This window comes from Talpa occidentalis, unplaced genomic scaffold, assembly GCF_014898055.3.
Source record: "Talpa occidentalis isolate TD23 unplaced genomic scaffold, MPIMG_talOcc4v2.1 talOcc4.10, whole genome shotgun sequence".
In the NCBI taxonomy this organism is placed as follows: Eukaryota; Metazoa; Chordata; class Mammalia; order Eulipotyphla; family Talpidae; genus Talpa; species Talpa occidentalis.
Genome location: NW_023600993.1, coordinates 87932794 through 87956010, shown reverse-complemented (window position 1 = coordinate 87956010; position 23217 = coordinate 87932794). Strand labels below are relative to the sequence as shown.

At 54.0% G+C, this 23217-nt stretch overlaps 2 protein-coding genes and 1 long non-coding RNA gene across 5 annotated transcripts; 1 reads left to right on the top strand and 2 right to left on the bottom strand.

The window, feature by feature from the left end:
- Positions 1 to 601: 601 nt before the first annotated feature.
- On the bottom strand, positions 602 to 12243 carry LOC119234367 (interferon regulatory factor 4-like). Its single transcript, XM_037497265.2, has 8 exons — positions 10935 to 12243; positions 6166 to 6355; positions 5786 to 5880; positions 4838 to 4949; positions 4666 to 4731; positions 3572 to 3934; positions 2863 to 2981; positions 602 to 2644 (listed from the first exon to the last, which is right to left on the bottom strand). Exons 1-8 carry the CDS (start codon positions 11163 to 11165, stop codon positions 2534 to 2536), a joined length of 1287 nt encoding a protein of 428 aa, XP_037353162.1. The 5' UTR covers positions 11166 to 12243; the 3' UTR covers positions 602 to 2533.
- On the top strand, positions 11213 to 18168 carry LOC119234387 (uncharacterized). Its single transcript, XR_008552530.1, has 3 exons — positions 11213 to 13610; positions 16049 to 16147; positions 17795 to 18168. It is a non-coding gene; the product is annotated as an uncharacterized LOC119234387 (long non-coding RNA).
- On the bottom strand, positions 14212 to 22843 carry LOC119234376 (dual specificity protein phosphatase 15). Of its 3 annotated transcripts, XM_037497275.2 has the most exons (7): positions 22619 to 22843; positions 21888 to 21921; positions 20325 to 20407; positions 17868 to 17917; positions 16879 to 16953; positions 15640 to 15811; positions 14212 to 14829 (listed from the first exon to the last, which is right to left on the bottom strand). In XM_037497275.2, exons 1-7 carry the CDS (start codon positions 22637 to 22639, stop codon positions 14560 to 14562), a joined length of 705 nt encoding a protein of 234 aa, XP_037353172.1. In that variant the 5' UTR covers positions 22640 to 22843; the 3' UTR covers positions 14212 to 14559. The 3 variants fall into 3 exon arrangements, with proteins under 3 accessions (XP_037353172.1, XP_037353182.1, XP_054553174.1); XM_037497285.2 differs by lacking the exon at positions 15640 to 15811 and having other exon boundaries at positions 22619 to 22674; XM_054697199.1 differs by lacking the exons at positions 17868 to 17917; positions 22619 to 22843 and having other exon boundaries at positions 14520 to 14829; positions 21888 to 21919.
- Positions 22844 to 23217: the final 374 nt, after the last annotated feature.

Here is a 23217-nt window from a genome sequence, read left to right as displayed (position 1 = left end):
CGGGCTGGTTAAAAGGCCCACTGGCCCAGCCTCCCAGCCTGGAAAGGCAAAAAGGGGTGGGCCCGCCAGGCTGCCCTCCCTTCCTCCCTCGCCCCCTCCCCCAAGGCCCAAGAGGGGCGGGCAGGAGAGGCCAGGATTGGGAAGCTGTGAGCAGCTCTCTGCCAGGGATGAGGAGATGGGAGGGAAGGGACTGAGACCCTCGGGCCACATGGGCTATATGGTGGTGGCTGGGGAGGGGCAGGATGTGAAACTGAGTGAGACAGAGACAAACAAAAAGGGACATTGGCAGAGACACAGAGAGGGAAAGAGCAAAAAGAGAGACAGAGAGGGAGAGACAGAATAAGAGAGGGACAGGAACACAGAAATAGAGGTAGAGACAGAGACAAAGACAAAGGCAAGACAGACAGAAAAAATGAAGACACCCGGAGGGGCACACACACACACACACACACACACACACAGGGAAAGTCAGAATCTCTGAAAGAAACACAGATACAGCTACAAGAGAGGGAGGGGCAGAAAAAGAGAGAGAGAGAGGAGAAAAAAGACAGGTAGAGTCTAAACGCTGACCTGGACAACCGGGAATCCCCACAAGAAAAGCCCCAGGGGTCTCTCAAATGCCCCACCCCTAGTTCCTCCTTCTGCTCTCCTTCTTCCAGGCTTGTTGCCTACTTTTTCCTCCCCGCAGTGCAAAGCCCTTAAGGTCACACTGTTCCCAGTGAGCACTGGGGCATGTATGTGGGGCAGGGTATCTGGGATGGTGATCAGGACCTCCCAGGAGGGCCAGAACAGCCAAACCTGTTCTGCTGAGACCTGGCGCCCTCTACTGATGGCTTTGGGGAGGACAGTCGTCAGGACGGAGACCTCTCCCTTCCCAAGAAGCATCTCCATTAAGCCCTGGTCCCTGACTGAGCATGTGTTTCCTTCTCTAAAATGGAGTTAGCAACTCTTCAGCTGTAAGATTTGTGGTAAAGAGGCATGCAAATCCCCTTGCACGAAATCCAGTGTCCTCGGAGAGTGTAGCATAGAGTAGGGATTTGGATATGACTGAGGACTGTCACTTTGGACTGAGGCTCCTACCCAGCCGCAGCCTTGAACTGGGGTGCAGCAAAGCCCTGGACAGTCAGGTCATCTGGAGGATGAGGCAGCTTCCTCCATGCTCTCCCACCCACAAGTAACTAACCAAGTCAGTGGGCCCCTACTGTGTGCCACCCTCCATGCCAAACCTGCTTACCTCTCCCTTCTACATTTACCCCTCTGCCAGCCCTGCTCCAGAGGTCCTCATTGCTTCTTTTGAATAGATGAGGACTCTGGGGCTCAGCAAAGTTAAGTGACTTGCTTGAGGTCACACAGCTAGTAAGTGACAAAGCTGGGATTTGAACTCAGGATTGTGTCTCTGCCTCCTAAACCCTACCTCCTCTGTGAGGGGCAGGGGTAGAGGACAGTCATTAGGCCCCCACTGGTAAACAGGTTGTGATCCCCAAGAGAGTAGGGAACATGCATCCCCAGTGTCCAGCATTGGCCTGGAACAGAACAAGTGCTCAGTAAACGTTTGTTGAATGAATTAAAAAGTAGAGATCCAATTGACTTCTGTCCTTTGTTGAATCATACAGTACCAGCATCCTACCCCCATAAAAAAGGCTTATTAGTGTATCGTCAAAGAGATTTATTAGGTTGCCATCTGTAAGAGGATTCCTATAAATAAAGTTAGAAATCAGAAAAAGAAAAAACATCTGATTTCTGGGACAGAAAACAGTGACTTCACTGACATGGCAGAGCTGACTGCTTTTGAAGTGGGGGTTCTCCCTCCCAGTTCCCAAGGACTCCCAGCTTGAAGTTTAGGGGCTTTGTGGAGGGGCTAGGCTCCTGGTGCTCATGCTGGCTTCTGTCTCTGGGTTGTGTTTGGGGGACCCGCAGTATCCACTGCACTGCTGGTTCAGTGGTTAGCAACCAAATCGTTGGGTTCAGGACAAGGCCTCTGTTTTGGAACTCCTTGCTCTACCAACCCCCTGCTGTCCCCCAAAAGAGAGACTTGTGGTAGAGTGGGAGGAAGGGTCTAGAAACTCAGAGCCCTCAGAGGCCAGGCAATCATTACTAGTTGGCCTCTCTCTAAACAACCCTGCAGATCTAATTGCAACAGATCTAATTGCTTTAAGCAACACTGACAATGGGCTCAACTGCAGGTAGGGCAGGCTTTAAGTAAATTGCTATAGCCAGCTTGGGCTCTCAACAAGAGATGAGGTCTTGTTTCTGCACTGACTGCTGTTTCAGGAACCTCCAGGTCAAGTCTGATTTCCCCACCTGCTGTGGATGCCAGCCATCCCTGTGGCTGAGAGGTTGCAGATGAGATCAGCTTTGAGATCAACTTCAGCTGTTCCAACCCACCTGGGTGATGGGCGGGGAAATCCCCAAGTCCACTGCCTCAGTTTAAGGCCAGGCCAGGCAGGGGTAGAGGTCAGACTTTGTGGTGAGCTGACTTTATGGAGGGTAAGAGAGGAGGAAACAGATGCTTATGGCTGACTCTGCTGCGCTGTTAGATGAGCGAAGCCTTGGGGGGTGCTGGGTTGGGAACTGGGCCCAAGGAGGCATCTTGGCTGTGGCTCTTAAAGTGCAGGAGGAGCTCCCGGGCAAAGACTGGCTCCACCTGTGGGGTGGGGCAGCGAGTCAGCCCTCTCCTTGCCCACCCCCTACCTTCCCTGTAGGAAGTGGATGCCCGAGTGACAGCTACCTCCCCACACACAAGTAGGGTCATGCAGACCAGAGGGTCTCACAGTAGGTCCTGGGGGCCTGGGGGGAATCAGTGAAGGTTGTATGGGGGGCACAGAGGGGGTGATGCTCCCTGGAGTGGGGAGGGGGACTCACATGGGCCATGATGAGCCGCTCCGTAGGCCGATCCTCCGGGCCCGGGTACTCCTCACCGAAGCACAGCTGGATCTGGTACTCAGGCTCTGGGCAGCCATCATGTAGGTGGGCGCGCAGGTCTACGGGCACCCAGACTGTGGGGGCTGGGCCAAGGCAGGCATCCCATCTGGTGCCCACCTGACACCCATGTTCCATGTCCAGTCCTATAAGCTCATGTCCCCACGTGTGCCTACTCCCATTTCCATGTCCCTATGCCTGTCTCACGCCCCACATCTGTGCCCACCTCACTCATCATGCCTTGTGCCCCCATCACTTCATGCCCACCCCACAGCCATGACAGCTTACCTGTGCCTGTCCTGCACCCACCCTATGCTTACATCCCTAAGCCCCATGGTCTCCTGTGCCTGAGTGCTATGCTTATGCCCCACCCAGTGCCCCAAGCCTGCCCGCACTGTCACCTCCCATACACCTATGTCTGCATCTATGCCCAGCTTTCCTGATGCCCAGATTCCTCCTATCCTGATGCTTCTGTATCCTGTTCTTTGTTTCAATGTCCACAGCATGCCCAGCATCCATAAACCCATTCCTCTGCACCCATATCTTGTGTGCCCACTATCCTCTGTCTACGTCTGGTTGTACCCCCTGTGCCCATGCCCTCTGTGCTCTTCCACTCTGCCGGAAGCCTCACCAGCCCTGCCTGCGGGCCTACCTGTGAGGAAGCGGCTGGTGTCCAGCAGCTGACAGGTGCGCTCTCGCTCCAGTTTGTTGGGCTGCGCGCGGTGGGGGGCGAGCGGACCACGCCAGTACACGCGGCCCTGGCACAGGCGCTTGGCGAAGACGCCCTCGGGCGCCACCCACAGCAGCACGCCGCGCTCCAGATGGGGCAGCAGGCGCTGCAGCACGCGGGCGCCGGGCGGAGGCTCCGGGAAGCGAATTTGCGCGATGCGAGCTGGCCACCCCAGAAGGCGCTCGGCGGCGGCCCGCGGGCTCAGGCAGCAGCCCTCCGCCGTGCGCGCCGTGGCTTCGCGCACCAGCTCCGCGCCATAGAAGAGCCGCACGTGCAGCCAGCAATCTGCGGAAAGGGGAGGGGGGGGGGCATGCGCCAGGGCGGTGGCTCCAGCACCCCCTCTACTCCTGCAAGAGGACAAGGAGCCAGGAGGTCCTCCTGGCCCTCACCAAGGGATTTGGGGCCGCCCTTTTTATATGTGATAATTCTAGTGGTGGCAGTGGCCGCAGTGATGCTTGCTAGTATATAATGGCTTCCAGCAGGAAAGAATTGGTAGTGAGCTTCAAGAATAGGGAGACCTGGACTACCTCTGCCATGGGGGTGGGGAATGCCACTGTCACACTCTGAGCCCCAGCCTCTGGGAATCTGGGCTTCTTCCCAGCAAATAGATCTTAATCCTGTTGGACATAACAGTAACAACAGCAAAACAGCTTTCCACTGGAGGAGCCAGCAGTGCTCTCAATGGTCAGGACTGTGGGCTCAGCAGCCAGGCCTCTGGATTCCAATCTCTCAAGCCACTTGGAAGCTGTACCTATTAGCATCTTTCCCAGAATTACTAGCTGTGGGATCTTGGGCAAAGTTCTATCAAATGGGGGTGATGGCAGTATCTATCTCAAAAGCTGTGCAAGAAATTAGAAGGTTGCCTGGCATCAGCTAAACCCTTGACAAATATTAGTGGTTGTTATTGGGAGTCTTGACTGGGAGCTTTAGGTGGGGCATAGAAGTTAGTTGCTCCAACCCAGGGCCCTTTCCAGTTCTGCACACTAGTCAAAGAGGAGGGTCTTTAGATTCTTTACCAGGGTTGCTGAAATCCTCAGAAGGTGAAGGGCTCCAGTGGTGTGTGGGGTCTTGTGCCTGGTACCCTGGGGGGAGGGGAAGAGTCAGGTGCCTCTTCCCTCTGCCCTTAGATCAAGGTCCTGGAAGAGGTCTGGGAGGAGGCAGGGGTGGGTGAGGAGACCCAGTCCTTACTGTGGTCAGCCAAAGGGCCTGGGAGCAGGGCAGCTGACGGTAGGGAGCCCCGCTGGGCCAGCCTGGGAGGCTGCTCCTTGTCCTTAGCCTCTGTGGCTAATCTGGAATCGTCCTGAGCATTGGGAGAGAGGGGCGTGAGACGGGAAGGAGATCTGTGGGCCACAGGAGTCCCCAGACTCCACTAGGGCAGAGGGAGGTCTGCGTAAACTGAAGGCCAGCTGGGGTTGATAGGAACTTTGGAGTTTCAGAGCTCAAGATCCAGCCCTCCCTTGGGGTAGAGAGAGAGTTGATGAGTTGTTGGAGGTGACCAGGTCAGAGATCAAGCTAATCGTGACCGGGAGAGGAAGTGCTGGGAGAGAATGAGGACAATGAGAGATGAAGGAGCTGGAGATAACAGGTGGGGGAAGGGCATCGAGCAATGGAGTGAATGTTGATGGGGGCTAGAAACAATGGAATGGAGTGATGAAGCATAGATGGGGGGCAGGTGATGGGGTGGAAAGAACAGAGGCAATGCAGGGAGTGATGGAGTTGCTGGGATGATGGTAACAGCAAGAGAGCTGGAAGAGATGACAGGGAAGGGAACAGAGCAATGGAACTGAACCTGATGGGGTCAGCGGGGATGGAACTATGGCCCCAATGATGATAGGGATGAGGGTGAATTTGGAAACTAGGGCTGATGCAGACAGAGTGGTGGAGCTGAAGACAGCAGAGGTGATGGGAACAGGGAGAGAGTCAGAGATGATGGCGATGAGGGCAGAATGGGGCTGATGATAATGCAGACACGGGGCAGAGGTAAGAAGAGGTAAAGCTGATAGGAGGGTCGTGGACAGTGATGGAGCAGGAGCTGACGGAGAGGAAGAGATAAATGTGCTGAGGTCAGAGGGAGGGTGGTTTGGGTGAGCGGTGACTGAGTTGGAAGGGCTGCAGGTCCTGGAAGGATACACTGACCTTGTCTGTCCCGCAGGCGGGCTCAGCCACTTCTGCAGGGGACTCCTGCCAGCTCTGGGGAACGCGGTCCTCTTTAGGAGCACATGCCCTGGTAACTGGATGGAGCAGCAGACAGCCTGTTGTTTCCTGGGCCTTAAGGGGAACCCCCTTAACCGAAATGATCTCAGACAAGAGTACCGCAGCTCACTCATGAGCTTGGTAACGTCCACGCCTCCCAGGGCCTCAGTTTTCTCCTTTTCAAATCGGGTGATAAACTGGATGATCTAAGGGTCCTCATGTTTACCAGCCCATGAGTTTAAGCTCAGCAAACCCAACATTTCACATAAGCCCTTTTGCCTAGACAGCCATCCTCGCCACTCCCTCCGGGGGCAGGATGATACCTGGGCCATGGGCACCGTCAGACACAATCCGGTAGACCTTGTAGGGGTTGGAGATGTCCAGCTGGCTGCACTCGCGCACCTCACAGAAGTCTGCACTCTTGTTGAGGGCACAGCGGAGCCGTGTCTTCCACATGGGGGGGTCTTCCTTGTCAACGCCCTCTAGGTGCTTGCCCTTGTATATGGCCCAGGCCTGGGAGTAAGCAGGGATAAGTGGGCAGGGAGAGTATAGGAGAGGGTGCCATGCTAATGGGTAAGGGACTGCTCTGTGCCCCACCCTTCTCTCTCTCTCCCTCTGCCCATCCATTATTTCCTCTCTTTCTTCCTCCATATTCTAGAGCTTCTACTATGAGTCAGAGCTAGGAGAGGGAGACAACACAGTCCCCACTCTCAAGGAAGTCAATTATAATTGGAGAAAACAACTGCAAACAGCTAAAGGGAAACAGCTATAATCCAAATTATGGATTGTGATAAATAAAAAAAAAAATAAATCGGAAGAAAAGATATAAACAGTGGCAGTGATTTGCTATCTAGACTACCATATAAGTCCCTACCTATTGCCCCATATAAAGTTGACTCTAGGTGACTAAAATAACCAAAGGTAAGAGGTAAACCTGTAAAATTAATCACACACACACACACATATAGAGAGAGAGAAAAAAAATCTAGGGGCACAGACTGCTTCTTAAACAAAACTTTGAAAGGGCCTCCCTGATGGTGCAGTGGTTAAAGACAGCGCTATCAAGCTGTCTCCAGCCATTGCAGTATGAGTTTGATCCCCTGGCCAGGGAGCTACCCACATGGCGAAGCAGACCTCTCCTGTCTTGCCGGCTGCTCCCCTCAGCAGTGTGTTTCAGTCAGTCTGCCTGTTCTGTTCCCTGCTCTGTCTCTGGTGAATCCTCTCAACCCCCACATCTCTGGCCTGTACCCCAGTTCTTGTATGCATAAATAAATAAATCTTAAAAAAAAACAAAAACAAAACTTTGAAGGCATGAACCCTAAGGCAAAAAAACCTGACAATGTCTGCAATCAGCAGGGGCCTAAGTCAGAACTAGGACATACAGAGAACTTCTGCAAATCAACAAAAGGCAGAGAGCACACCCTGCAAAAAAATATAAATCTCATCAAAGGACAAGAATTGGTGGTTTACAGAAGGGGAAACCAAAAGCCTGTGATCATATGAGGAAATATTTAAACTCATTAACGTCAGAGAAATGCACATAAAAATATGAATTGACAAAATTTTGTGAGTTGGATGATGCCGGGAGCTGATGGGGGCATTGTTGGTGGGCGTGGAAGGGACACGGAGCTTCAGGTAGCAATCTGGCACACCTAGTCAAATTGAGTATAAATGTACCCTATGAGCAGACATTCTAACGAAAGGAATTCTCACAGGGGTTCACCAGGGGACCTGGGCAAGGACAGCCACTGTGGCTCGACTGGTGGTGCTGGAAAGCACCTGGGAGAGGTGTTCATCCTGGAGAGGTGCATGTGGTGTGGGTGCGATGGATGCTCATCATGCAGCATCTAGAAGCATCTAGGAGCAGCTCAGTAGATGGACGAATGTACAAGAACAGATCTTCAGAGCATGATCCTGAGTGAGACTAAGAAAGACTGAGAAGGAGACTGAGATGATGTGGATAAGGTAAGAAGACACAAAACAGAGTTGCCTGGTGTAAAAGATTAATTCAAAGATATTCATGAAATAATCAGAGTGACTGCTGTGGTAGAGGCACTAAATAATTCAGAGAAGTGAGGGACTGATTAGAGAGGGTGGTCAGAAGATGTCTCCCGGAGGAGGTGGCCTTTGAGCTGAAGTCTGAATGAAAAGAAATATGGGGTCTGACAAAGGGTTGGGGAAGGCTGTTCTAGTAGAAGGAACAGTCAGTGCAAAGGTCCTGTGGTAGGAAGAGAATGATAGATTCAAGGAGGGTCAGTGTGGCTGCAGCAGAGTGGACCAAGGGGGGGGGCAGCAGATGTATTGCTTGCATTTTCTCATGTTCAGGGCGGGGGTGCTGGTGGTCAGAACTTAACTGATGAATCACATTTAATTCCTGCCCTCAGAGATTCCAGGCTTAGTGGGACACTAAGTGGGCATCAGGACAGAAAAGCCACCGTTCCTAAGTGGAAGTCCAAGGAAGCATTCACAGCACCACTTGTCAGTGCTGGGACCTTTAAGGCTTGATTTTGTTGTCCGTAAACTGTATTGAACCTCATGTCATTGTGGTGGGTGTCAGTAAGGTACTTAGCACCGCGCCTGGCACATGGCCAGAGCTAGTTTGTGATAGTGCTTATTCGCTACGTTCAAGATACTCTAACTCGAAGGTAACCCAGGCGGAGGGCCCAGGTATTATCACTGTGATGACAGAGGAACTTGGTTTTGCTCGCTGCTGCGTTCCCAAGCACCTGGATGACTCCTGGCACACAGAAGAGGCCCAATAAATATCTGTGGTAGGAGCTGGGCTGAGCTGTGCAGGTGAGTATGCGGCCGCTGGCAGAGTGATGCTCCTGGCAGGGGGAACAGCTTGGGTCAGGGCATGGTGCATTTGGGGGACAGTGAGCAGCCTGGTGTCATTGGAGCTGGGGTGGGGGTGTGAGGGTGGGGTACTATAGTTCTCATTATTCCTGGTAGCTCTGTTCTATCAAATCTCATGAACAAGGAACTGTTGCTAGGGGAAAATACTGGGCTAGGTTCCTGTGAGCCCCAACCTACACTATTTTCATCAACATGTAGCCTAGTTTTATGTGTGTTCTGTCTCTTATTTAATATGTACTGTCAGTTCATTCAGTGGGCTTGAGGTCCACAGAGCTGTAACTCACACCTGAACAAAGCTTACTGCGCACACATATTTTTTCCATCAGGCAGATTGCAGCGTTCTTGGCTTGGGGTCACTAGGTAGCGCTTTAACTCAGCACTGTGCGTGTTGGTGCCATTTTAAGCAGTGAAATCACCAACAAAAAGTATAAAAATGTTAAAAGCATGAGACTAAATTGACTGACTGAAAGGACAGCTGTTCACAGTAGAAGAGCTGGCCCCAGAAGGCCCCTTTGCCACCTCCGCGGGAACACGGACAGACCACACAACCACCTGCTCAACACTTACTGAGCACCCACTATGTGCCAGGCCCTATGCCTGGTGTCACCACCCTCAGGGAGCTGGAGGGGGTGTAGTAGATGAGACAGACTCCTACAAGGCACTTATACTTCACAGCGAAAGGTCGTTCAGTGGAGAAAGCAGGAGGCATCAGGGATGACTTGGGAAAAGCACCAAGCTGGAGCTTAATACATTAAACAAGTGAACTTGACAGGGAAGTCTCTCTTGAGGAGGGGCTGTTTAAGCTGAGCCCCATAGGGTTCGGACATGTGAAGATGAAGAGAAGGGGTTTTCCGGGCAGAGGGAAGAGCGTGAGCAAAGATCTACTGGTGAGAGAGACGGAAGCATTTAGAAACTGAAAGAACTCTCAGGTCAGGTCTAAAGTTGGGGAGGGCGGGAGTGGAGGAAATGAGGCCAGGCAAGGGTAGTTAGTGCAGAGCTTTGAGGTCATGGTAAGGAGTCGGGAACTTTATCCCAAGGGCAGTAGGGAGCTATGGAAGGATTCTGAGTAGGGGAGTGCCAAAGTGAGATTTATCCTTGGGAAGAGCTGAGGGAAAGGGAGAAGCAGGGAGTTTGGTGGGGTCCCTGCAGTTGTCTTGGTGAAAGATGGAAATGGGCCAAGTGGATGGAATGAAGAGAAGTGCCCAGGACGAGTCGGCGGGCCTTGGGGCCAGAGTAGAATGAGACTGGAAGAGGAGGGAGCGGCCAGGACTCAGATGCCTGGCTCTGAGGTGTGGGGGCAGTCGCTGCCATGTTCTATTTTGGGGACACGGAAATTGGTAGGGGCAAGTGACAACAGGCACAGGACTGCGGAAGTGCTCATTAGAGGGACCATCCAGGAAGGGTCCCGGAAGCCACAAGCAGCAGCCTGGGGTTTCATGCTGGGGCTGTGGGCGGGGCGGGTGGGAGATAGGGGGCTGTAGGCGTGAGTGAGGGCCCAGGCGCTGGAAGAGAGGAGGTGGGGGTTGAGAAGCAGGGGTCAAGCAGGGGGGCAGGGGGACAGGGGGGGGGTGGCAGGTGGCAGGCCTGAGAATGAAGAGGGAGGCTCCTCCAGCCCAGACTCACTGGGGGTCACAGTGATGCAGACAGTGATGACATCCTTCCTTACGTTTGTTTGGGAACGAGAGACATTAGCAAGGGCAGAGGCCAGAAGCCAGACTGCGAGGGAGAGGGCAGAGAGGAGGGACTGGGGGCCTGTGGGAGTGAGGGGCTGGGCTATTTTCGGCGCTTCACCTGTCCAAGCGGAGGGGAGGCAGGGAGGCGGAGCAGGGGGGCGTGGGTGGGTGGTGCAGTGACCCTACGTGCAGCTGTTTGCTCACTGCCCCCTGGAGACAAGCCGGAGTTAAATGCTGGGAAGGAGCCAGTCTGGAGGGAGCTGTGGCTGGCTGGGGAAAGGCAGGACGGCTCCGGGGGAGGTGCCCAGAAGCGCCGGTGCTGGAAGCGCGGACAAGGTTCCCGGAGACTTGGGTTGGGCTTTGGGCGCAGGAAGCGGCGGGACCTCCCCCGGGGGCGTCTAAGCAGGCCGCACCGCCCGCGGCTCGTTCTGTTTTCGGAGCCTGAGGTCTCCCGCTTACGGAGAACGCCACCCTCAACCTAGAGACCAGTGAAGTCTGCGGACCGAGGGAGCGCGTGGCCCCAGGTCCTGCAGCGCGGCTGGGTCCTCCGCGCCGCCCCTTACCCTGAAGAGCGCCGCGTCCTGCCGCGCCTGGTAGCCCTGCTTGGCCGCGTGCTTCCAGGGGATGCGGAAGAGGGTCTTGCCCGCGTCCTCCCAGCGCAAGCCGGCGTAGCGCCCGCTCTCGATCTGCGCCACCAGCCAGTCGCGGAGGCGCAGGGGACCCCCGGCCCCCGCCATGGGTCGCCTGCCGTCGAGGACCTTCCCTTCCTCCCGCCGCCAGGGCTCGCCGACCATCGAGGACGCAGCGCGCGGGGGCTAGGTCGGGGCGAGGGTGGCTGGACTCCAGCTCTCCCCGGGCCGCGGGGCCACCTGGGTGGCGGGAGGCAGCGAAAGCGAAAGTCCGGGAGGGCGGGTTTCGCTTTCAGTTTTGTGGGTTCTCCGGATCCCCGAAGGCCAGAAGGCCGTTTCTTTCGCCCCTCCCCGTGGTCGCTGGTGGGGGGGGGGGCTTGCGGGGGTGTGCACCGGATCTAGTATAGTGGGGCCCTAGAGTCCCACTGGGTGGGGCTGTTAGCCCAAGCTCTGTTTGTCCCTGGAAGGGGCCCCCTGATGAGCACCGACCCAGAGGCGCTGCTCTGAACACCTCTGCACCTGTTCTCTGATCTTCCAGCCTGCCGGAAAAGTCGGTCTCTTAGAATGGTTTAGTGTTTCTAACGTCTAACTCCCACCAGAATTGGGAGGCAGAGGTTGGTTAAAAATGCACTCTTAGTCTCCACCCCAGGCCTGAAGAATCGAATTTTCTGGGCAGGAAGCGCGGGAGCCCATTTTAAGGGTTTCCTCTATGGGATTCTGATCTTGGTGGAGCATGGGCCACACCTGGAGAACATTTCCATACATCTTGGAAGTCCCCATTTACTGCCCTCACCACAATGCTGGGCCTGGCTAAAGTCTCTGCTGTAGTGTTGCTGCAGTATGAGATGAGGCTACTCACTTATTTGTTAAAAAGACTGAGACTCAAGATGTTATAGCCCTATAATAAGGTCACAGAGCTAGTGGGGTGGGGAGTCAGGATCTGAGCCTGTGTCTTTCTGCCCCCAAACCCAAACGGCTAAACAGTGGTCCACACTCTCTCCCCACAGCTACACTTGAAGTTTCTAGATTCCTGGTGGGGGCTGTGGTCCCCCTTGAAAGTCTATGCAATTTTTTTCATGCCTGAGAGTTTTTCCTATGGTTTGTATCTTTCATTAAATTGTCAAATTGGTTTCTGTTAGGAAAGAGGTCAACTAGCTCAGAATGCTTCACCCCTTGCTGTGTACATGAGAGAACTAAGATTAAAAGGGAGGAATCCACTCTAGTCTGTAGTGGACAGAGCTGGATGCTCAGCCAGTGTTGACCAGAAGCTGGTAGTGCTGTCCTTCATGTGTGCCCTTCAGGGGGGCTTCTTCATGTTCCTGTGGAATAAGGAGACAAATGGGGAAGAGTAACTTGTCTCTGTCTGGTTTTGATCTCATAGAAACTGTAACTGCAAATAAATAATTTGGAAGCCTGGAAGACCACGGTGGGATTGGCTGATAGGTGGAGACTAAACAATGGACCAATCATGCAGACACAGTGACTTCCTAAGTCACCATCCATCCTACTTGCTTAAAACAGTTGTAAGACTGCCTATTAAGTCTAAATACCGTGAGCTCCCAGCACCATTTGGGGGAGCGTAGTTCTGCTTTTTACTAACTGGGTGTCTCCAAGTGACAATTGCTAAGACTCTAATTTTACCTAAGTGTGTTGACCTTTGTCCCCATATTTGAGTCACTAGCTCTGTTACTTACAGAGCCACAGTCAAGATTCAAACTCAAGCCTGGAGGACTCCAGTGGGGCAGGAAGCATTTCATGCAACTATGTACCAAAGTAATAATCACATTGCAGTGGAGGACTTGCTTATGTCCAACAGCCTCTTCATTTCCTAGACGGCAGAGCAAGGTACTAGAAGGGAAGCCAGAGTCCATAGCCAGACTGCCTGACTTCAGTCCCAGACCCACCACTAGCCAGCTGGTGACCTGGGCACCAACCTCGCTTTCTTCGTGTTAAATAGCAACGCCTACTTCATAGGGTTGCTTGGGGATTAAATGAGACGTGGGTAAAGCATTGAGCGTGCTGCCTGGCCCATTGCAAGTGTTCAATAAATGTACAAATCAATTTTTATTGTTGAGTCAGAGTGGGTAAGTGTAACAAGAGAAGGGGGAGCATGATCAAGGATCTGGAACATCAGATCAAGGTGGCTTGTTTTGTTCTCCAGATGATGGGGCAGTGAGGTTTTCAAGGTGGGGAGGCACCTTGAAATAGAAAGGTATTTTAAACCAGGTGGATCGTGGCACCACTAGCCAGTCAGGAGGACCACAGGCTCCCTACATGCTGGTGAATCTGGCTGCCCTGCCCTACCACCTTGCTCTGCCATACAGTCCTACCCCAGGACCTTTTCACTTACTGTTCCCTCTGCCTAACACGATTTCTTTGTTTCTCTGCTTCTCTGATGTCTTTCACACCAGAATGTCAGCACCAAGAGGGCAGCGGTTTCGCTCACTGATGTATCCCCAATGCCCAGCACAATGCCTGCCCTGGCACACTGGTGAATGAATGTTGCAGGCGAAGGTTACTTTGCCTAATCCCAACCCCCCAAAGCTGAAATCTGGGCCTCCCCAACAGCCCTAACCACAGTGCTTGGTGCATAATGAGAACTCCATACAGGTGAGTCTAGTTTGTACTTATTTCTCAGCCCCAGGTTAATTTCAGTTTAGGAAAAAAATCAGCTCTTGTGACCTCTGCCCATCCTCGGAATAGTCTGTTGCTTTATGGTTGCCCTGAGGGACTCAGATCACCTAGCTTCAAATCCAGCCTCTCCTACTTAAGCTGTGTGCCATGGGCAAGTTGTCTGACTTCTCTGAGCTTCAGTTTCTTCCTTAAGGATTAGGTGAACTCTTACATGTAAAAGGTCAGGTGTGAGGGAGGCACTACTACTGCTGGTATTTATTTATGGGGAGGGGGAAGGGACTGAGGAAGAGGATGGAGAGGGGCTCAGAGAGAAGAGGGTTGGTTTAGACAGGAGAGACTCAGGGCCCCAGTCTGGAGATCAGGGCTCAGGAGGGAGATGGGAGGGGGTCTCAGGGGAGTAAGTGGGTATAGTCTCAGAGGTCAGCACTGCAGAATGAAGTCAGGGAGAGTGGCAGGCTGCGGGGGCTCTAGGGGATGCAGACCCCCTCCCATCCCAGTTTCCTTCTGGCTCCTGGCCCTTGGCAGGGTCCTGCTGCCTTGACTTTGCTAAATGACTTGGAGCAGCTCAGACAGGTAACTTCTGTGTCTCTTTAATATCTTCCAGGCCCACCCAACCCCCACCCACCCACTCCCACTCCCGCTGCCTTTAAGGGGCAGAGACCCGGGTGCCCCCTCACCCAGCCCGAGGACTAAGGCACCAGGTGGCTGCAGCAGGCCAGCTCAAAAACAGAGACACAAACGTGGAGGACACACTGACTGCAGATGCAGACAAGCAAGGCAGGCAGGGGGGCAGGGCCGCTGCAGGACTCCCACAGGCCCTGGGCCCGTCCTGGAGGCCGTGGGAGGCCCAGACCACCCCCAAGGGGATCAGTGGGGAGGGAGAGGGGAGCCACAGCGGGGTGGGATCCGCACTAGGGCGGGATCCTCACTTGCCGCCTTTGCGGGCCAGGCACCGCGGGAGGCAAGAGAAAGTCTGCTTGACGCGCGCCAGCAGCGGCAGCGGCCGGTGGGTTTCCCGGGGCGCGCGCTGCACCAGGCGCTGCAGGGTTCCCTCGGAGGCAGTGGAGTGCGACGTGGTGGAGGCCGAGGTCGCCGGGCCTTGCCGGCAGCGCTTGCACAGCGGCAGGAGCGCGCGCACCTCCTCCTCGTCGTGGAAAGGGCTCTCTCCGAAGCGCTCCTCCAGCAGCCGGCGGAGCTGGGGTAGGGGTGTGGGGTGGGAATGGGCGGGCGCCCGGCCGCAGTCCCCACGGCCCCGCCCTTCCCCGAGCGTCCCACCTCGCCAGGCCCCTCCCCTTCCTGAGCATCGTAGGAGCCTCCTTGTGAGTCTCTGTACCCCTCACTGAGTGGTTTCCTCTCCCTGAACCCCTCTGGGCCTTTGACACTCCAAATCTTCCAGACCTGCTGAATTCATACCCTACTGCACAGTGGGGACCGCCTTAACCCCTCCCAGCCGCGCCACAGCCCCCTCACACAGGGCAGCTTGCTTGCCTGCATCTTCTTGATGCAGCCCCGAAGTCAAGCCTCTGGGTACCAGCCTGCCCCCTGAGGAGGGCAGCCCCCCTTCTCTTTCTCTGTCTCATCCCTTGTTCCCAGGGAGGCCTCAGTTCTTGCCAGCCCCTGTACCATCTGCCCAGCAGGAGCAGGAGAAGGAATCCCTAGGCCCTCATCAGGGACCCAGGGATGGGGGACAGGGAAGGACATTTCTCTCCAAAAGGGCCAAACACTTAAATGCCTTCAGGTTTCAGGCAGGTGGGGCAGGTAAGGCTGGGACCTGATCAAATGGAAGGTGTGGCCCAAAGGCGTTCAAATTCTAAATTAAAAAGGAAAAGAAAACCTCCCACTGGCCAAACATAAGTACAAGTAGGGGCTAGATTGGCTCAAGACCACGGATCAAAACCCCAGAAAAACCTTCTGCAGGGTCTGAAGCACACAGGCTCTTTTTCCTTCTGATCAGAGCCCCGAGGGAAGTGTAGTCTCCCACCCCTGCCCCAGGCTTTGCCCCTACCTTCCGAGAATTGCCCCACCCAAACTCTTCAAGCTGCTGCCTAAATCCTGGGTTAGGGTTGGCGATGGGCCTGGAGGACTTGATAGCTTCAAGCACTTCCCGCCAGCCTAGCCCAGTCACAGTCATCACATATGCGGTCACGACAGTGGTGCTGCGGGAGATGCCTGCAAAGCTGAGATACCCCCACACCCCAAAGTTTTCAGGTAAGGCCCAATCTCCTCTGTGACTCCTTGGCACCCCATCCCCACTCCAGCTCTCCTAAGTACCAGTCACAAGGCACCTGTACCTGTTTTCCTACCTCCAGGCCTTGCCCATATGGTACCCCCAGGCATTCTCCCACATCAAAGGTCTGAGTAAAACATCATTCATTCACCCAGTGAACATTTCCTGATCATCTGTTATTTTCCAGGTACTGGATAGAGAGTGATGGGCTCTGCCATCTGGGGCTTGAAGTATGACCCGGGGAGACAGAAACCAGGGAACCAATTTCTAGTGGTGACCCCTGAAGGTGAGTGCAGGGGAAGAGGAGTTTGCATTGGAAGAGGTCAGGGACCCAGGGATGGGGGACAGGGAAGGACATTTCAGTGGAAGGGAGCGGGGAAGGTTAGGAAAAGGGTTCCAAGGATGTGACATAGGGTGAATCTTGAAAGATCAAGAATATTCTGGGCAGTGTACCAAGACCATGAGGTGGGAACTGAGTGGATCTGAAGAATGGGGAGATGGGCAGTGCACTGCTGCAGGGGAAGGAGGGAGAGGGTCATGTCAAGGCTGGAGAGAACTGGTCCCACGCTCAGCACAGCCACCTGAGCCTGGCAGGGTGAGAAGTTATGGAATGAAAAAGCCACTGAGCCAAGGGCCTCTGGGAAGATCCCAGTCCCAGTCCCTGTTCTTCAGGAACAACTCAAAGGCCTGGAGGGGAGGAAAGAAAGCTAGAACAATGGGAGGGTGCCTGGCTTCCTGCACGACCTCACCTTTCCCTCCCAGAGTCCATCAGGTCTTTTCCCCCATTTTACAGATGTGGAAATTGAGTGTCAGGGCAAACAGCTATTTGGCCATGGTCACGCGGCTGATAAAGGACAGAACTCCGATATGCAGCTGGGATGGGCTGCTATTCTATGAATGGCATCCGGACAGCGGGAGGAGATCTGTCCCAGGCTCCTCATTCCCCTGCTAAACGCAGGTGCTGGGGAGGGAGGACAGACACTTCCTTCCACTCCCCCCAGTCCCCTCTTAACTCACCAGTGCACAAGGCAGTTCCCCCCATTGAGGCGGCAACAGTGGATGAAGTTGATACATTCTTTGAAGTGCTTTTTGCTGGAGAAGAAAAATAGAGCAGGGAGCACTAGGGGGCAGGTGTCTTAGAAGGTATCCTTCCCCTTTACGAGAAGGCAAGAGATAAAGAACCCTGGGGCCCTCAGGTCAGCCAGCACATGCAGTGAATAGAGAACATGTGTGTGATGCGATAATGCTGGTATTTCAGCAATGGCAGAGGCCAATGATGGCAAATTCCACCGCTGAGGCCAGGGCACCTCCCTGCTGGGTCTTGACAATCTTATTTTCATGGAAGACTTCTCATGATCTTTCAAGGAAATAGGTGGAGATATTCCTCCAGAGTCTGTAACCAGACTGTTTGGGGACAAGCAATGGGGTTGGAAGCAAGATTCCCAAGGGGCATGAGTGTCTGATGGCGTCCCTCCCAGTAGGAGGGCCCTGCTGCTAATAACATGAGCAGAGATCCCACTGAGTTCCTGGTACCCTCCAGGCCCTGTCCTAGATCTTTAAGTCATGCCATCTGTCTTTGGAAGCCTCCCTGACCCTGATTACAGGGAGTGTTTTTCCTCTCAGAGAGGGGAAGTGATTTGTCCAAGGTCACACAGCAAGTAAATGGCAAAGCCGGACTGGAACCCTGATGCCAACTCAGGAACAGGCTGAACAGGCTCAACCTGATCCTTTCAAATTCACTGGGGCATCTGTTCCCGGGAGACAGAGTACTTTCTCCATTTCACAACTGGAGAGGCAGATCTGGGAGGTTAGGGTCTTGGCTAGGGTAGAGGGGGCATGAGCAGGGGTGTGACTGACACCTGGGCCTGGTGATCACCTGTGCTGGGGTCCCCAGGTCAGCGTTCTGGCCTGAGTCCTCTCTCTCTCCCCTCAGACCGCCTCCCACCCTCCCTGCCACCATTACAGGAAGCAGCTGTCTGTCTGTCAGTTCATCCAGGGGAACTTACATGGGGACTTCAGGGGTGTCAGCCACTGGGATGCGAAGGTAGGTTATGTCCTGCAAGTACAAAACACATGTGGGCAGTGGGAGGCCCCTCCTGTGCCCCTTTACCCCAGCTGGGCCACCCAAGCCCCAGACCGGTTCTTGCCCTCTCTGGGCCACTGTTGTCCTCTCTGTTCAAAGAGGTAGATGCCATCTCTGAGTGCCTCCCAGTTCTGACTGATTCCAGAACCTTCTGAGGAGAGGGTAGCCTAACTCCATAGGTTAGGCTTGGGTACCTTGGGAACAAGGACTTGAAAAAAGGATCTAGGGACTCTTTTAATAGCTCCATAAAGGCTATTAAATAGCCACTTAATAGGTCACTTAAAGTGACTTCCCTTCAAATCAGTATTACAAAAATACATCTAAAAAAAGGCCAAAGCAGGGAGGAGCACAGGGGACTGAGGTGATGGTGTATGGGTGCATTGGCAAAGGAAACACTGGGGACTACACCTGAGGGGGTGAGGGGAAGCAAATATTATTTAAAAACAAACAATGATGTAAAAAAAATAATTAAAAAACAAAAAGGTCAAGGCAGATGTTATTATCTTGGGGAAAAAAAACCTAATGATTATGAAAACAACTTGTAGTACGTGAGTTGGGGTTATAAAACTATGTGAAAATTATTAAAATAATCAGTGAATTAGGGCCTCCCTGGTCATGCAGGTTAAAGTCTCAGCCCTATCAAGCTGTCACCAGCCACTGCAGCATGAGTTCAATCCCTGGCCAGGGAGCTACCCACATGGTGCAGCAGACCTCTCCCATCTTGTCCGCTGCTCCCCTCAGCAGTGTATTTCAGTAGATCTACCTGTTCTGCTCCCCATTCTGTCTCTGGTGAATCCTCTAACCCCCCTGCACCTCTGGCCTACACCCCAGCTTTTATATGCATAAATAAATAAAAATAAATCTTAAAAAAATAAAATAATTAAAATTTAATAAAATTTAAAAAAATCAATGAATCAATTATCAGTACTTTCTCCAACAAAGTTAATACAACATCCTTCGCTTATACTTAACCTTCACTCAAGATCATAGAATTATTTTTTCCCTTGTTCCAAGAACCTCATCATTTTTCTTGAAGGACCTCGCTTAATCCTTGGATATTCAAGGTTCTTTCAGGAGGTTAGCCCGCCACTGGCCAGTGGCTAAGGGACCCCTGGCCAGGTCCTCATTCATCAGTGCCTTTGTTTGAGATTCCAGCCCTTTGCTAACTTACTTTCCCCAAGGTCACAAAATCCTGCATATTTTGCAAGGTTTGCAGTTTCCCTTTGCAACACATTTGGCCTTGGGTTTGCACAGCATTATCAGACACTGACTGGTACATTCACTGATGGATGGGGAAGGAAAGAGGCTTGTGAGAAGAGGGCCAGGCTGCTGGAACAGAGACTTTGCAAGCAGTTATTTCATTAGTAAACCTATTCAGGACTTGATAACCTTCCTCACGCAGCTAGTGGCTGCATACTTCAAAACAAGCCTTCCCTAAAGCAAAACCAGACTCTACTGACCTGGAAAGTTCTTGGAATGACACTGAGAATCACAGATTATTGGAGGTTTCTCTTAGAGACTAGCAAACCTGGGAAACTAAGGCCCAGGGAGGGCAAGGACCCTGCAAAAGGTCACACAGTAAATTTGTGACAGCACCAGGTTTGGAACTCAGATCTCCAGTGCCCTTTCTCACCCACATTTCTTTTCCTTTAGTCGGTGACACACACAAGGGAAAGGGTGGGGGGAGGATCTGTTTAAGGAATAAGAATATGATTAATTTTGTGATATCACTAGTAATTTGTGAGCACCTATTATGTGACTCTGAACAACTCAGGAGGTAGGTACTGTTGTAAAGATCCCTTTTTACAGATCAGGTGATTGATGTTCAGAGAGGTGAAGTCCAGTACCCCTGGCTACAGAGAGAGCAGTGGTGAAGGTGTGAATTTGGGCTCTGGACCCCAGCCTCTGTGGTCTGGATTTCCCACTTTCCTCCTCTGGGTCTTAACGCCCCAGCCTCTCTTTTCCAGGTCTCAATAAAACCAGCTCTAACCCATCTAGTGGAAGCCAAGCTGTGTCCAAAGCCCCTTCACCATCCTGCAGCTCCTTTACACCCCAGAGCTGAGGTCACATTGCAGACACAGACGCAGAACGGTCCATTTGGAATAATCTATTCTGTAAGGGTAATAGGAAGCCCACATGGGGGCTTTTTTAAGGTTCAGGCCTCTGAGGCTAGATAGCCTGTGTGACTTTAGGCAAGTTACTTTACCTCTCTGGGCCTCGGTTGCCAAATAAGGGTACAACCATACAACTGGCCAGTTTTTCATTAAATGAGTCAGCATGGGTCAGGGAGGCAGCACATAGTAGGTGTTGATATATGAGTGTCCTGAGGGTTTGAGTCCTTCCCACCTACGCCCAGCCCCGGGACAGGGGCAAGGAGTACCTGCAGCAGAGGCTGGGGTGACTCATGGATGGAGATGATATGTGTGATCTTATTCCGGCCCAGCTGATCCAAGTCTTTGGCATCTGAAAGAAACAGGATGATTGAGCCAATCTGGCAGGTGTGGCTTATTTGTTTCTGATGACCAAGGGAGGCAGGACTCCCTGCTTAGCTCTCCTCCTCACCCCACCCATTCCACCTTAGCCCACCCTCTACCAGCTCCCAGCTTCTTCCCCACCTCCTGTTCCTGGCATGCTAGGTCCTGCCACTCTCTTAGGCTTCATTTGGTCTTGTGACCAGAGCTCAGCATCTCCCTGGCCTTGCCCATGCTGTTCTTTCCATTGCAAATACCCTTCCCTGGCATAGCCTTGACCCAACAATTCTACTTCTAGGAATGGACTGTACAGGGTGAGCTGCCAAGGAAAGCTGTGGGTAGAGGATGCTGTTTGATGCAGTACTGCTTATGCCAGTAAACACATCCGAAGTTTTAACAACTGGGAACAACCTCAATGGCCATCAAAAGGGGACTGGATAATGATATACTCATGCTTGAATACCTTACAGCCATTGAAAAGATCTCCATGTTCTGATGAGTAACAATGTGTTATTAAAGGGGAAACCCAGGTTACAGAACAGCACACAGAAGAGGTTTCTGTTTTTGTTTCAAACATTACATCTGTATCTACAAAGAGATATGAAAAAGGACCCAGGGATGTGTCCATACTGCTATCGGTGGTCCTCTCTAGGGGCTGGATTCCAGGGTGTGTGGACCTCCTATGATCAGATAAACAACAGCCCTCGAGCTCTGAAAGTCCCCTTCCTCGTTTAATGAACATTGCTGAGAGCTTATGGTGTGCAGCCTGGGCTGGGCCTGGGGTCTGGGGACATTCAACTTCCAGGCCCCTGTCCTCATTTACTTAATCAAATTCTGAGGCCAAGCATCACTAGCTGCTGAAATAGCTCCCAGGGAGGAGGGACCAGGGTTTATAAGAGTGGAACAGCAAAGGGGCTGGAGGGTTGGAAGCAGAGGGCCCTGTCCCATCAGACGTCCTGGCCTTGCTGAAGCTTCCAGCCTGTCTCTTAGCACAAGCCTGGGACAGGTAGAGTGCATGGCCTTGGGACAGACAGTGCTGACCAATGAAATCTGCCAGATAGAGTCCAATCTCCAGAGACCTCTCTTCTTCTGAGGAGGTTGTTCGGGGTGGGGGGCGGGGGGAAAGGGTTCCAGTTTCTAGCTGGAACTCCCAGACAGACTTCAACCCAGAACCTCCGGTAGGAAGAGCCCTTAGAGACAGGTGGTACTGTGTGAAGGAGAGGCTGAGGCTCAGAGGGGGTGCAGACTTGCCTGGTGTCTGGCTCTCTGAACCCTTGGCACTAGGGATACTGCCCGGCCCATGAGACCTTCAGTGCTCAGAAACTCTTCTCCCCACCTCCCCGTGGCCCCTCCACAGTCTGGCATGCTTCCCCGCCCTCAGGCCCCATTCCTCAGTTTTCCCAAGGTGCGTGGGCCAGAGCATGAATGGTGGACACGGGCCACGGCCTTGGGACAGAGTGGGCAGTGCTCACCGATGAAGTTTCCGAGGTAGAGTCCAGGAAGTACCTACAGGAAAGACAGGCAGGGGTCAACCCCGAGGGCTGCAACCTCAGAATCCACAGCTGGGGGCCGCGGCCTCTCTGTCCCATGAAGGGTGTCAGGACCCAGGAACAACCTCCTCCCTCTCCTGGACCTGGACTCTGAGAGAGGCAGGGGCGTGGGCTGGGGGAGCTTGGGGAGGGGAGACAGCTTGGGTGGGAGTAATTGGAAAGCGAGGGGGGTAGAAAGGCCTGAGGGAGGGGCACGGGGTAGTGGGGGGGTGGGATTCTGAGCTGGGGAGAGGAAGACAGAGACAGGCAATGCAGGAGCAGCCGGGGAAGGATAGAGAAACAGCCCCAGGGAGCCGGTCACTGGGGTCAGAGACCAGCGAGACAGACACATGGAGACAGAGAGAGGGACCTGGAGAGAGAGTCCCGGAGTGACAGCCACAGAAAGACAGAATGAAACAGAGCGCCCGGCAGAGGCAGAGACGCTGGAGACACCGGAGAGACACAGAGACAGAGGCAGGAGCAGACACACAGAGATACAGGGTCCGCGAGAGACACAGGCCCCTGAAGACACCGCGTCTGAGCCCCAGGAGACAGAGATACAGAGACTCGCAGGGAACAGAAGGGCAGAGGCGGGCGGAGAGACCCAGACAGAGCCGGCGCTGGGCCGGGCTGGGGGCGACCAGGGGTGGGCGGCGCGAACCCCGCTCCCCTACCTTGGTCATGCCATTCCCCATGATCCCGGGGCCGGGGGTCCGGGCGCACCCCCAGCTCGCCGCCCGGAGAGCGCTCGGGTCGCAGCTGTCCGGCTGGCCCAGGCCCGGCGCCTGCAGCCGGGCGGGGATCGGGGGGCCCGGCGTCCGCGGCCCCGCCCAGCCCTGCCCCGCCGCCGCCAGCGCCCGCCGACCCCCGGCCAGGGAGGGAAATGGCGGTGGAGCCGCCGCCGACGCCGCTGCCAGTACCGCCGCAGGCTCCTCCTCCCCCTCGGTCATGTGGGGCCCCCCCGGGTCGCGGCAGGGGGCTGGACAAAGCCCCAGTGTGCCGGGCCCGGGGCCCGCGGGACAACGGCAGCTTGTCGGGCCGCGTGGGGCCGCCACCTCCGGAGGTGGGGGCGGGGCCGCTCCCCCACCCTGGCACTGTCTGGCGCGGGAGGGTGGGGGGCAGGGAACGAGCCCCCAGCTGGGGACCAGCGACTCATCCCAGCTCTGGCTCTGCCTGGACCTCCTGCGGGCCCTGGGGCGAAACACCCCGCTCCTTCAACGGAGGTTTTCCATTAGAAACATGGGGGTTGGACTGTGATGGCTAAGGGTCCTCT